Source organism: Plutella xylostella, chromosome 20 (genome assembly GCF_932276165.1).
Source record: "Plutella xylostella chromosome 20, ilPluXylo3.1, whole genome shotgun sequence".
In the NCBI taxonomy this organism is placed as follows: domain Eukaryota; kingdom Metazoa; phylum Arthropoda; class Insecta; order Lepidoptera; family Plutellidae; genus Plutella; species Plutella xylostella.
This window is the reverse complement of record NC_064000.1, coordinates 8,323,530-8,337,251: the sequence shown is the minus strand read 5'-3', so window position 1 is coordinate 8,337,251 and position 13,722 is coordinate 8,323,530. Positions and strand designations below refer to the sequence as shown.

Sequence of the window (13,722 nt, the reverse complement as noted above, 5' to 3'; positions counted from 1 at the left end):
TTTTTGAATTTTCTTATTAATTATAAGGATAATCTAGATAAGTAAAAGTAACAATTTACGCTTGGTTGCAATTAGGAAGATGAAGAAAAATATTCGTAGTCAAGCTAGTGAAGTTATTTATCGAGTTTTAATACAATGTTTAGCGGAACATCAAGCTGGACACATTTTGTCGAATTTGGAGGATGTTTATAATAAATTTAAATAATAAATTTATTTATTTCAAAGCCAAAAACATAAGAAAAGGAACAATCTTACAAAGGTTCATAAAATAAGTAAAGGCTGTACAGAATATGCTTAAATCGTGTCCCCTGATTCCCAAACTAGGTAAAAACCTGTACGATGAGGATCAGCGGTCACTCACCGTGCTAACAAAGATACAACCTAAAAGTATATCAAAAGATATGCAAGAAAGTTATTACAAACAAGGTTAAGCAATAATTAAGAGTAGGTACAATAGCTGTAGGGTACAAGTAATATATGACTAAGTGTGTGTGTGTGTGTGTGTGTGTGTGTGTGTGTGTGTGTGTGTGTGTGTGTGTGTGTGTGTGTGTGTGTGTGTGTGTGTGTGGGTGTGTGTATGTGAATGTGGATGTGTCTGCGGGTTGGGGAAATTGTAATATATATGTACAAGAAATTATACTTTAAGAAAGTATGGATTCAATCTCATCATAGTTCATAGGAAGGAGCCATGATTTAATTTTATTTTTACATTCATGCAAAGTACAGGATATGAGGTTTAGGGAATTGTTTATAAAATTATAGATCCTGGCACTTTGGCAATAAAATTGTCTTTCAGCAAATCTAGTACGCGTAGCTATGTCAGGAAAGAGAGGTTTTGGTCTTCTACGGGAAATCGTATCAACTTGAGCAGGAATTGAAGTATGTCTGCGAAGTGTAGATCGTAATAAATATAGTTTTCTTACGGTTAGGAAAGAAAGTTCACTATATAAAAGTTTTGTGGGATACCTGTAAGGCTTTCGGAACATTACTTTAAGCACTGCTCTCTGTGATCGTTCTAAATTAATAAAGGTTGTCTTACAAGAACCTCCCCAGGCCGGGATGCAATACGTTAAAATAGATTCACGCTCGTACAGCGTCTATGACGGGTATGTAGCATTGTACAAATTGTAATAACTCATTTTTTATTAGTACCATCGCATCATTTATCGATAAACCTAGGTTTAGAGCCCAAGTCGAACATTGTTTACATATCACTGATTGTAGGTTTCATCTGTAGAGCGATCCGGAAAAAACGCAGCACATTCTATTCGATAGTCTATTCGAAAGTGCTGTCAACCTGTCAACAACAAAATGGCGGTGTATAGATTTGCGAAAGTTTGACAGCTATCATTCCATAGGTCATTGTCAGAATAATATTATGTACTCTGTGGTCATTCTTTTCGAAACTCATTCGAAAGGTAAAAAGTGTTCGAAAGTGCTGTCAAGTTGACATTAGTCGCACTCGCATTCGATTCTATTCGTTAGCTCGAATTTTCGTGATACGGGTACTGATTTCAGTTGAGTCAAACCTTAACATTTTGATACTTGAAGATATATTTTTTGTTTACTTACTAAATTCACATTGTGTGAATTTGGGGGGCATTGTGTAACTCAAAAAGATTTTTTTTATTTTATTTTATAGTTATATCGGACCAGCGTGCCAAAGAGGGCAAAATATGGAATATTTCTAACTCCTGGAAGAAACAGAACTGGCCGTCCAAAAAGAGAAATTGATGTCTTTACTATGTGTGCCCTTCGTCAACAGATCCAGTTTTTTATACAGTTGTAATAACGTTATCTAAATAAATATTTATTGGTTTCACTATTAGCCTTCATATTAACACCTTCTAGCTTGTATAAGAGCTTTTTTGTGGATGGTAAGTTGTTTTTAAAATACATAAATAGGTAGGAAGTTAACAGGCAAAATTTCAAGTATCAAAGTCAGTTATGTTTCGCTATATAGGGTTGCTACATGAAAGATAGCAGTGCCCTCATTTAATTTCAGAACTTTATAGTTTCACTGTACCATTTATGACATCTTCCGTCCCCTCAGAAGAATGCAGCTCATAAAAAACGGCAGGCCGGATGCCATCTATTGGTCGATTTTGGAACTTTTAAACATCAAAAGAATATCTCTTATTGTTCTTGTACCTCTACTGGCCCCCAGCCGCGCCCCCGCATAGACAATGTAGGGATTTCTCTGACTAGCCAGGGTGAGCCGCGCATAAAATTTCACTGAATACATTGGTGGAATGGTGTAGGGAAAAAGTGCTGGTACTTGCCCTCAGAACAAATATTTGTTCGCTCTGTGATATAGACATGACAGTTAACACCACAGAGTAATTCACAACAATAAGTTGAAGTGTCGCGTCGAGTCGAATCTTCATCAAACAGAATTTGATTTTATTTAGGTACCGTAGTTGTGGATTGTATTTTAATTTATTATTGAAAAGAAATGGAGGAAGAAGTCAAGTTCTGTAAAATATGTCTGAACACCCGTGGGAAACTGTTTCATGAAAATCAGTTCAATTTGCAAGTTTTGTACGAACAACTGTTCGACGCTGCTGTACGTAAGATTATAATTATTATATTTTATTTACTTAAACATAACTTTATTGTGCAATAAACTTAGCCTATAGGTGACGCCCTGGCTCCTAAACTAGTAAAAAGCTACGCTCCACTCCTGGCTTTAGTAAAGATGTCTAAACATTTATAAATACAGGTACTATAGGGATTAAAAAAGGAGAATGATCACGATCCACTATCTATCTACTTACCAATTAACAAAAGGAGGCATCATTTTAATATTGTAGAACTCTGCTTTGTTAGGCAGACTATCATTCAAAAACAAATTTACCTATTTTTTTTCAGATATATTATCCTAACATAAAGAACTATTACTGCCATGAATGTTTCATATACTTGTGGAAATTCAATGTGTTTCGTCGAAAATGCCTCAAAGCGCAGAATGTTTTGGAGTCCCTTATACAATCTGGCCCTGTGAGTTTTTTATTATAACTATATATAACTCTGTTTCTTATCCCTAACGGCATAAGGATCTGAGAATGGTAACTTTGCAGCAGAAACAATTGCAGGAACATCGAAAAAAGTTTATGAGTGCTACAAATTAGCATTTTAGGACTGCAGCTAAAATGATAAAAAATATGTTAACTTGTAAAACTATTTTTAGCTTTCCTAATATTTTTATGCTATTTATATTTACAGATTACACACTCAAGAATCACAAGTATTGACCGCAAGGTACTTGATCTAGAATCATGCTTAAAAGTGGTGCCAACATTGGTAATCTCAATGAAAGAAGATATTCACACACTAAATAATACCGAACAGAATAGGAAGAATAAAAGAAACGAAATCAATGCAAAAGAAACATCATCTAATATTGATCCTGTAGTAATAAATATTGAAAGTGATGAGGATGATTCAAATCACCAGAATATTAATAGTTCAGCACAGACTAGCAGAGAAGTAAAAACAAAAGATACTCAGGTAAATAGAATAGAATTCATTTATTCACCAGAAACAAGGTATACTTACAGTAGTTCTTCAAGTACAATTTATAGAGAGAGAGAGACCATGTTTCACAGAGCAGTCAGTATGCGAAATACAATTTCAAAGTTAATATGGACACAATTTTAATTCATGCAATTTATTTATATTGATATAATACGCAATTAAGTCAACATCAATAATTTTAAAATACGTTAAAGTTACAAATAATAAAATAAGTAGTAATAAGAATAACTTTAGGGGATGTTGCTGCACATTCGTGGCAAAATTCATTTTAAAAGTTAAAGTATGTTCTTATATGAAAATGGTATTAAGTACTGTACTGTAAGTAGGTAAGCATAAAAACTCATGTTTCGTGGTACGTTATCAGCATCATAGGCCTTATACAAATAGTGTACGCCATATTTCCTCAGGAAGAGCGTTAATATTGAAGATTACACAAGCGTCATCTGGATTCAAAACGCAATTCAATCTTATTGCACAATAAATATATTGCACAATATTATTGTAGGTCTAGCTATATTTCTCTTACCATGGACAATGGTGAACATTGGAAATAAAACAATTTAATTTTTTTATTGAATAAATTATAGGTTCTAAAATAAGATAAGTCCTGCAATAATCCTTGCGCAGCACCTTATAATCTTTTTGTTCTAAACAGGTCTCAATATTGAATGTAAATAGAAGTCAACACAACTTAGAATCTTCATTTGAGGAACTATTACCGAGTCATACAGTTGCGACATACGACCTTAACGAAGGTTGTGAAGGAATATTTGTAGACAACATTCAAATACCTGTTAAAGAGGAACCTGATGAAGACCGATATGAAACTTTTAATGATAGTCTTGATGACTTCAACTTGAAGCCATTCACTGAATCTGATGATGAACCACTATCATCAGAGAAACCCCTCAGCAACATTAATGATAGTGAATTAAACATTAGTAAAATTAAAATGAGAAAAAACGAAGTCGGTCAAAAATCTAAATCTGCAAATTTCAAACAAAAGAAAACAGAAAAAAGAAAATCAAATCAGAAATCATTACGGAACAAAAGATTAAATCATATCAATGATGAATCCGACAATAAAGACATTACAGCAAAACTGAAGGTTAAATACGCTACACAAAGAGAAAAAGCTTACAAGTTTTCTGAGGAGAAATGGAAAATTGTACATTTGAGTGAAGAAGAAGTACTCAAAGAGTACAGAAAGCGCATGGACACTCTAAGCTATCAGAACTCCGTATTTCGCTGCGACAGTTGCGTGAAAAACTTCACTTGTGAAGACACTTTGAGGCGTCACATGCGAGTACATGATGTGGTTAGTATTCAATGTCATACATATAAAAAGCCTACTTTTAACCTGTATACGACCGAATGGTGTAGTGTTTAGTGACCCTGACTACTGAACCGAAGGTCCCGGCTTCGATTCCCGGCTGGGGCAGATATTTGTTTAAACACAGATATTTGTTCTAAGATCTTGGATGTGCAAGTAAAATGGCAATAGGCCCGCCCCCTATTACATTGGGACTAACATAACACTGGCGAAAAGTGGGTACAGCAATGCACCTCTGCCTACACCGCAAGGGAGTACATTAGGACAAGGTGTGAGTGTTTGTTTTTTTTAACGTGTATGTCTACATCCTATCCTTTGAATAGCGCTATGACATTTGATTGACAGAAGCTTATGCTTGGGGAATAACGTAAACCAACAAACTGACTGATAAAATGTATCGACTTGGCTGCCTGCCATAGGGTTCTTCATAGTTTACAAAGTATTCTATTCTATTCTATTCTCTGTGGGGGTATCAGTACCTGCACCTGGCTCTCTCGAATGGAACCTTTGTGCATATCCCCAAGGGCTAAACTGCCTTCCTTGCAGGTTTCCTCACGATGTTTTCCTTCACCGTAAGAGCGATGTTATACATTGTACTTAAATTCAGAAAAGAACTCATTGGTACATGTCAGCGCCGGGATTCGAACCCGCATCTCTGGCGTGAGAAGCTGGTGCTTACCCGACTGAGCTACCACCACACCCAGTTTACAAAGTATAGTTCAAGTACTATTTAGCTCAGTAATAAATATGGTTCCTATAATTTCCACATTATAGTGAACACGTTGTATGATTATAAAAATACTTGTAAGCAGAGATGTATTGTTATACCCACTTTTTGTGAGTGTTATATTTAGTTCCAATTGATGAAACTGGGGCTAAACTTATTGCCATCCTTTAGCCGTATCCTTCAGACGCTGAAAAATTTCATTTAATTTCAGGCAAAAGGCAAACACAAATGTTTTCTGTGCAAACGAAGGTTTAAATGGGAAGGCAAGTTGCGTACTCACGTGAAGACACACCAGATCAGATACCACTGTTTGAGATGTCCAGAAGTATGCAACAGTTCGTAAGTATCACAATCCGACCTTTCTTTCTATAATTTATTGAAGAGTCAGATTCTCGCTTTCGTGTTTTTGTTGACTGCACGTGGTTTTGGATTTTTTTGAAATTACAGCCATAATTACTGTTTTCTGACCGAGATTGTGTTGTTCTGGTGTTGGTTTGTGTGTCCTGTGTCTGGGTAAGTAGTAGTTATTACTTGTTTTTGCTCCATCTGGATAATTCCAGATGGAGCACGACGTAGAACGCCCCCCGGACCCGCCGCCGGACCCCGGCCCTGCTCCTATTCCTCCTTCTCCCCCGCTCTTCCCTGAAACCCCCCAGGAATCAAGCCGTAAGCGTCCTCATGAAGAGCCAATTACTGACTCAAGTAAAAAAGTTATCACGGACCCAGAAATTGCGTCTGCATCCATCCAGTCGATGTATACGCACCCTAGCCTTAACGAAAACAACAAAAGGTACGAACTACAAGATGTAGGACCATTTATTGTCCACGTCTCGAGGCTAGAGTCGTCTCCCTCTCAAGGCACTTCCCTAAAAGCCATCAAATTCGGCCAATTTCTACACAAAAACAAAATTGCCAATATCACCCGTGATGGAGTTAAAGTAGTAGGTCGAAACAGAGTAGCTGTCGAATTCTGCACTGCAGCTGACGCAAACAAATTTATGCAAGACCCACTGCTCACTGAAAATGGATACAAGGTAGGCATCCCAACATACAGCATCACTAGGATGGGTGTATGTAAGGATGTTCCACGGGACATGTCAATGGATGAATTTGTGAACTCACTTGATCTCCCCCAAGGCTGCGGTCATGTACTAAGAGCAAGGAGATTTAGTAGGAAGAATAGAGACAGTGATGGAAAGGTCTCCTGGATTCCAACTCAAGTTGTAGTCATCACCTTTAGAGGTCAAATCTTACCAGAAAAGATTTACTCTTACAAAGCTACAGTCTTGGTAGAGCCTTATAAATTCCCCACCATCCAATGCAGAGCGTGCTGCCGCTTTGGTCACGTGAAGGCACAATGCCGTTCAAAACCCAGATGCTATCGTTGTGCCCAACCACATGATGGTGAAAATTGCACCATTTCTCAAGAAAATGCTTCATGCCTACACTGCTCCGGCAGACATTTCTCAACTAGTCTTAACTGCCCTGAGCAGTCTAGACAAAAAATGGTAAAACTGATAATGTCTCAAGACAACATTTCCTTCTCTGAAGCAAATGCCAAGGTCCCCAGCAGTAGGAAACCATACGCAGAAGTTGCCAAATCTCCATCCTCTACACAAAATCTACAACCAGCCTCTCCCCCATCACAGACCCACTCATACAGGAAAACAGTTTTCACCCAAAGACGTCCCCATGCCCCACTTGGTAAGAGCTATGACAAGCAAGCTCACAATGCCCTAATCGCTAATGCTTCATCTTCTCTTCCCAATGGATGTGCCCTGAATAATGATTCTCCCTTGTCCTCTATCTCACCTTCTACATTACCAATAACCCCTAATGATAACCTCCTAGAGGTATTAATTTCCTCAATTATATGCATCGTGTCAAAATTCAATGACACAACCCTACCGCCCAACGTCGCCAACAAACTCAAACTCCTATACGAATTCACAAATGGCTCTGACACCAATCCTTCAATGGAATGCCCAGAGTCTGAATCGTAAAAAATCCGAACTTTTATTTCTTATAGATAAATTCCAACCTGTCATAGCTGCCGTCTCGGAGACATGGTTTCTGCCGGGTTCCCGATTCCGGGTGCCAGGGTACTCCTGTCTGCGGGACGACAGGGATGATGGATATGCAGGCTGCGCTTTGTTTGTGAAGCGCTCCATTATCTTCTCCTCTCTCCCCATCCCTGATCATGGGTACGGATTTAATGTGGTGGCTCTTAGAGCCTTAAACATTACATTTGTATCCGTGTATTTCCCATATCCCCATCCTTCCCTTATTCCTCCCTTTTTTAATATTATTTCCTCTCTGCCGGGGCCATTCTTGATCATGGGTGACTTCAATGCACACCATGTATCATGGGGCTCCTATCACAGTGACAGTTTTGGAATTGACATAATAGAAATGCTTGACTCCCTTGACCTCTGTATACTTAATGATGGATCTCCTACTCGTCGCGTTCTCCCATCTCAGAATCCTAAGAGTGCTGTCGATCTATCTATCTGTTCTCCTTCCCTGGCTTCGTTAATGTCCTGGCGGGTCCTCCCGAATACCTATGGTAGCGACCATTTCCCAATCGACATCACTATATCCAATAGACCATCTTTTATTTCAAATTTTAACCCATTCCCAAGATACAAGGTGAACCAAAAAGAGTGGCAGAGTTTTGTGGAGTCTGTGGAAAATAAAGTCAATCTGATCCCCCCTTGTTCTCCAGACAACTATATGAACAACTATTCAGAGTTTGAAAAAGCACTAACATCTTCTGCAAAACCAAAAAAATCAAAAAGAAGCTCAAGGGTCTCCCCTCCCTGGTGGGACTCTGAATGCACGGAAGCAATTAATCAGCGGAATGATGCAGAAGATGCTTATTCGGCTGCAATGAGCTCAGAAAATTTTATTGAATATAAACGTTGTGCAGCCCGCACCAGAAGGCTATTGTTAAAGAAAAAAAAACAAGGCTGGTTCAGATTCTGCGAAAACCTTTCCCCTATGACTCCTGCTTCCATCATCTGGAGACAAATAAGGATATTTCGTGGCTCCATAAATGCACAGAATGTGTTGTCCAACGACCCTGCAGTATGGCTGGATGATTTCTCGGACAGACTGGCTCCACCATTTGTTCCAAACTCTGATTCTCTTCCCCTACCTCCTTCTGTTCTCCCATCTTCACATAGTTTAGACTCCCCATTCTCAATTGAGGAATTGGAATCTGCTATACATGGTTTGACAGACTCTTCTCCGGGCATTGATGGCATTCCATATTCCTTTATTTCCAAGTCGAGCTCCAGAATCAAGCATTTCTATTTACAGTTATCAAATTATTTCCTTGAATACGGGGTTCTCCCTGATTCATGGAAGAAACAGATTGTCATTCCTATCTTAAAACCCGGTAAAAACCCAAATGATCCCAATTCTAGACGACCAGTAGCCCTATCGTCTGTTTTATCTAAGATCACGGAGCATATGATCAAAATTAGATTGGAATGGTTCGTCGAAAATAGAAACATCATAGCTAAGTCTCAGTTCGGATTCAGAAAGGGTATGGGTACACTAGACAGTTTGGGTATTCTGGTCACAGATATCCAAACAACATTCAAAAGGAAAGAATATCTGATAGGTGTTTTCCTCGACGTGGCTTCTGCGTATGATAACGTTCTCCTTCCAATACTCAGGCAGAAACTGCAACATCTGAGTATCCCTGAGAGGCTGTCCCGTTTAATATGCAACCTCCTCGCGGAGAGACTTATTTATATTAAGTGCCCAAGCTCATCCATTGACAATCCTAAACTTGTATGGAAAGGACTTCCCCAAGGTTCAGTATTAAGTCCACTCCTGTATAACATATACACTCATGACCTGGAACAGTCCGTAAACTGTTTTTGCGAAATCTTGCAGTATGCCGATGACATAGCTTTATACTTTGCTAGTCCATCAATAAGCGAAGCTAATGTGTCTCTGAACCTAGCTATGAGATATCTAAATGACTGGTTGCACGAGCATGGCCTCTCACTATCTGTTGCCAAGTGCTCCAGCGTGGTATTCACCAGGAAACGGTATGTTCCAGATATTGAAATCGTTGTAGGTGACGATGTAATCCCTGTTGACAACAAGGTAAAATTTCTCGGTGTTATCCTCGACACCCGCCTTACAGGTATTCCACATCTAAATTATGTCGCCCAGAAATGTGAAAAAGGCGTTAACGTCCTGAGGTCTCTGTCTGGCGTTTGGTGGGGCGCTCACCCCTATACTCAAAAACTTGTATATAACGCCGTGGTGCGCAGCCATTTCGACTATGCGAGTTTTATCTTAGACCCTTGCAATAAGGCTGCTTCAGAAAAATTAAATAAACTCCAGTATAAATGTCTGCGCATTATAACTGGCGCCATGAAGTCCTCCCCGACCAACGCTCTACAAGTGGAGTGTGTGGAACCTCCCCTCTCTCTCCGCAGACAATATCTATGCGACAGATTCTTTTACAAGATCTGTCAATTTACTTCTCACCCTCTCCTTTACAAACTCGGTACCCTTCAACGTTTATCTACTGCTCAAATTAATCAATCCCCATTAACAGTCCCACTTCTACTGAGAAGCTACATCAGATTCTCTAGACTTTCCAACACGACAGTGACGTTTCTATCTAATCCTATGTTTAGCACCTCTTATGACGCCCTTACCTTCCAACCAAATGTCATCACCGATTTCGGCGTGGAAAAAGATTCTCCTGACGCTGACCAAACCTTCAACTGTTTGGTAAGTAAAAACTACTTAGATTGGTTATGCATTTATACAGATGCATCCAAACCTTCAGACACTAGTGACATTGGCCTGGCAGTATGGATCCCCAAATTCAAGATTATTCTTAGTTTCAAACGCCCTCCTGAGTCTTCTGTCTTCACAGGTGAAGCAACTGCAATCTATGAGGCCTTACTTTATGTAGAGTCTCATAATATTCATAAATCTGTAATATTTTCTGATTCATTGAGCTGCTTACACGCCATAATTTCATTTCCTTTTCGGAGTAAATCCAAATTCCCTATTATATTCAAAATACGAGAGTGTTTACACCGCTGCGTTACCCGTGGCATCAATGTAGCTGTGGTTTGGATTCCAGGCCACAGCGGAATTGTTGGTAATGAGCGCGTAGACTCATATGCTAAGGATGCTGTCCAAACTGGAATGTCTACGCATTATACTAACTATGCCCATGACCTCGCCTCACTTGCCAAGCCAAGACTTGAAAAATCTTGGCAAAAATCCTGGGATTTATCAAAAACCATAAAAGGAAAGCATTATGCTGATATACAACCAACAATCCCCAACAGACCGTGGTTTTTTAAGTACAAGCATGTTGACAAACGCACCACGTCTACAATATGTCGACTACGATTAGGTCACGTATGTAGCCCAGTTCATTTGGCCAAGATCCGAGTCCGTGATAACTCATTTTGCGACTGCGGGACGGACGAGGGCACAGTAGAACACCTACTGTTTAGTTGTCCGAACCTCCAATCCTCGTTATACGACTCCCTACCTTCTTCAATTCCTCGTCCTGTTAATATGAAGTGTCTTCTAACTTATGTCCATTCCTCGTTTGTAAATATTTTGTCCGCTTTTCTTAAAACTAATAACATTACACTTTAACTCCGAAATCAATACTGTAAATACCTACATGTGATTGTTTTACTAACATTAACCCTACTAACTTTTGTTTGTGTTGTTTTGTTTCAGACCACTCATTCTCTGGTTGTAATACATCAACTTGTAAATAAGGTTAAGTAAAATACCGTGCAATCTCCAAACGCATGTTTTTGGCGGAATTGACAGTGTTAGTCACACACAGTCAGAGAGCCATAAAAACAAAATTGAATAATTTATTGAATTACTAGCTGTTCTCGCGAGCTTCGCTTCGCCTTAAAAAGTTTTCCCGTGGGAATTCCGGGATAAAAAGTACCCTATGTTCTTTCTCAGGGTCTAGACCATATGTATACCAAATTCCATTCAAATCCGTTCAGTAATATTAGTTTATTATTGAATTATAATCAAATGGTCCGACGGCATTGCATTGAAAGCTCAAACATAGGTTTATTGAGAAAATTTTCTTTAAAGTATGATTATTTATATTAGCTTACCTATCATTTTTTTTATTTCAGTCCCAGTGCAATAATGCACGAAAAGACTCACGAAGGGCACAAGTATCAGTGTAAATACTGCGAAGCTACATTTGTGTAAGTAAATCAAAGACTCAGCAAATTCATAGCATCATTTATTACTTTTGGAACTCACCTTGAGAAATAGTTAAGGAAGTGTTTACATAATATAATAGATATGTGTCCACCAACCCGCACTTGGCCAACGTGGTGGACTAGGCCTAAACCCTTCCTTCATTGGAAGGAGACAACAAAGAAACAAAGTGTAACATTCGTCGATATAGATTTTAGTTTTTCTCTTTATTGTTTATATTTTTGTACAACTTCCTCATTTATATTCAAAATTGTCTCTTAGCTCGAGTTGCCTGGAAGAAATCGCTTTTAGCGATAAGGCCGCCCTTATTGTATTATAGTTTTAAGTCTTAAATGTAATTTAAAGTGTTTTATGTACAATAAAGTTATACTACTACTACTACTACATTTTCTCTTTCCAGTAAGATAACGTCGTTCTACACTCACGTCCGCGAGAAGCACCGCAGTAGCCACGTGTGCGCGGCGTGTGGCGAGTCCTTCGTGAGCAGCGCCGGCCTGGTCCAACACATGCAGTATAAACACAGGGAGAAGGTTAGTTGACACATTTCACGTTTGAATTTACATATATACATACATATGCACTCACGACTGTAATCCCCGAAGGGGTAGTCAGAGGTGGCTCACAAGCGAGCCACCCACTTTTCGCAGCACATTTGTACTCACGTGATAGGTTGCGAGCCATATCGCAGTTTTGAAATAAGTACAATGCACTTAGGATACACATCTAGAATCTAGATGTGCAGGTTTCCTCACGATGTTTTCCATCACCGTAAGAGCACGTGGTATTATTGTACTTAAAATCCTTAATTGAAATCACAATTGAAAGAATTTATTGGTACAAGCCAGCATTTGAACCCACGGCCTCTCGATTGAGAGGACGAGGCCTTATCCATTACGCCACAACCGCTCGCCACGTTTAATTTAATTGTTGATCAAACATTATGGAGAAGATTAGTTCACATATTTCACGTTTAATTTAATTGTTGATGAAACATATGGAGAAGGTTAGTTGACATGTTTCACGTTAGATATTTTGCTTAAAGGAATAAATACGCAAATGTAGCATGAGATATGCTTCAGCTCATAGGGATGAAAGTGATTTTTGATATATATCATAAGGTAGAGGAAAGAGTGCTGTGGCGCCCTTTGGCCTATGTCCAACAGTGGACGATTGATTACCTATGCTATTCGAGAACTTAGTTTACTGGGCTTATGTACGACTGTAAAAAATGCGGCTATAAATTATCATAAGTGAACAAGCTGCGCTTTAATACAACTCTAACGTTGATAAAAAAAACAATGATACAATGTCGGACAGACTTACGCTATGTCGCCCTACTCCCTATTCTTCAATTTATATTTATGTCTCCTGTTGTTTGAAATGTCTCCTATGTTTTGAAATGGCAGAGTTGTTTCGTTGTGCCTTATGTATGCTCTTTTATAACTAAATCCACATTTATCTTCTTTCAGCTCACGCCACAGAAGCCATCCGACAGTGAGGGAACAGACACGAAGACAGACACACAGACGCACATATACTGTGAGCGCTGCGACATCTCGTTTGAGTCAACAGTCGCCTTCGAAGAACATAAGAAGAATTCCACTATGCACGCTGAGCAAAATGATGCGTGAGTTTTCTATGTTTTTAAATAATAATATATTATGTCGGGACATGTCACTCACGGCCATCCGACACCAAGCTAGGTGTAATATGGGTATCGGACTACGGATATAGCTAAACAGATACATACATAGATACATATTAACACCCCATATCAATTATATTTAATTGTAAATTTCTTGTAAATTGTTATGAACATAAAATTTTATGTTATTGCATTTAAGTTAAAATTCAAACACAATGTAATTTGTTT

At 38.7% G+C, this 13,722-nt stretch overlaps 1 protein-coding gene across 1 annotated transcript; it reads left to right on the top strand.

Moving 5' to 3' along the window:
- The first annotated feature begins 2,329 nt into the window (after positions 1-2,329).
- On the top strand, positions 2,330-13,480 carry LOC105394895 (zinc finger and SCAN domain-containing protein 26). Its single transcript, XM_048628105.1, has 8 exons — positions 2,330-2,566; positions 2,872-3,000; positions 3,226-3,510; positions 4,193-4,855; positions 5,809-5,936; positions 11,759-11,833; positions 12,250-12,379; positions 13,319-13,480. Exons 1-8 carry the CDS (start codon positions 2,456-2,458, stop codon positions 13,478-13,480), a joined length of 1,683 nt encoding a protein of 560 aa, XP_048484062.1. The 5' UTR covers positions 2,330-2,455.
- Positions 13,481-13,722: the final 242 nt, after the last annotated feature.

Coding starts and splice junctions, on each gene's coding strand:
- LOC105394895 (XM_048628105.1), top strand. CDS start 2,456: ATGGAGGAAGAAGTCAAGTTCTGTAAAATATGTCTGAACACCCGTGGG. Junction 3,001..3,225: donor CCCTTATACAATCTGGCCCT/GTGAGTTTTTTA, acceptor TTATATTTACAG/ATTACACACTCAAGAATCAC. Junction 4,856..5,808: donor ACATGCGAGTACATGATGTG/GTTAGTATTCAA, acceptor ATTTAATTTCAG/GCAAAAGGCAAACACAAATG.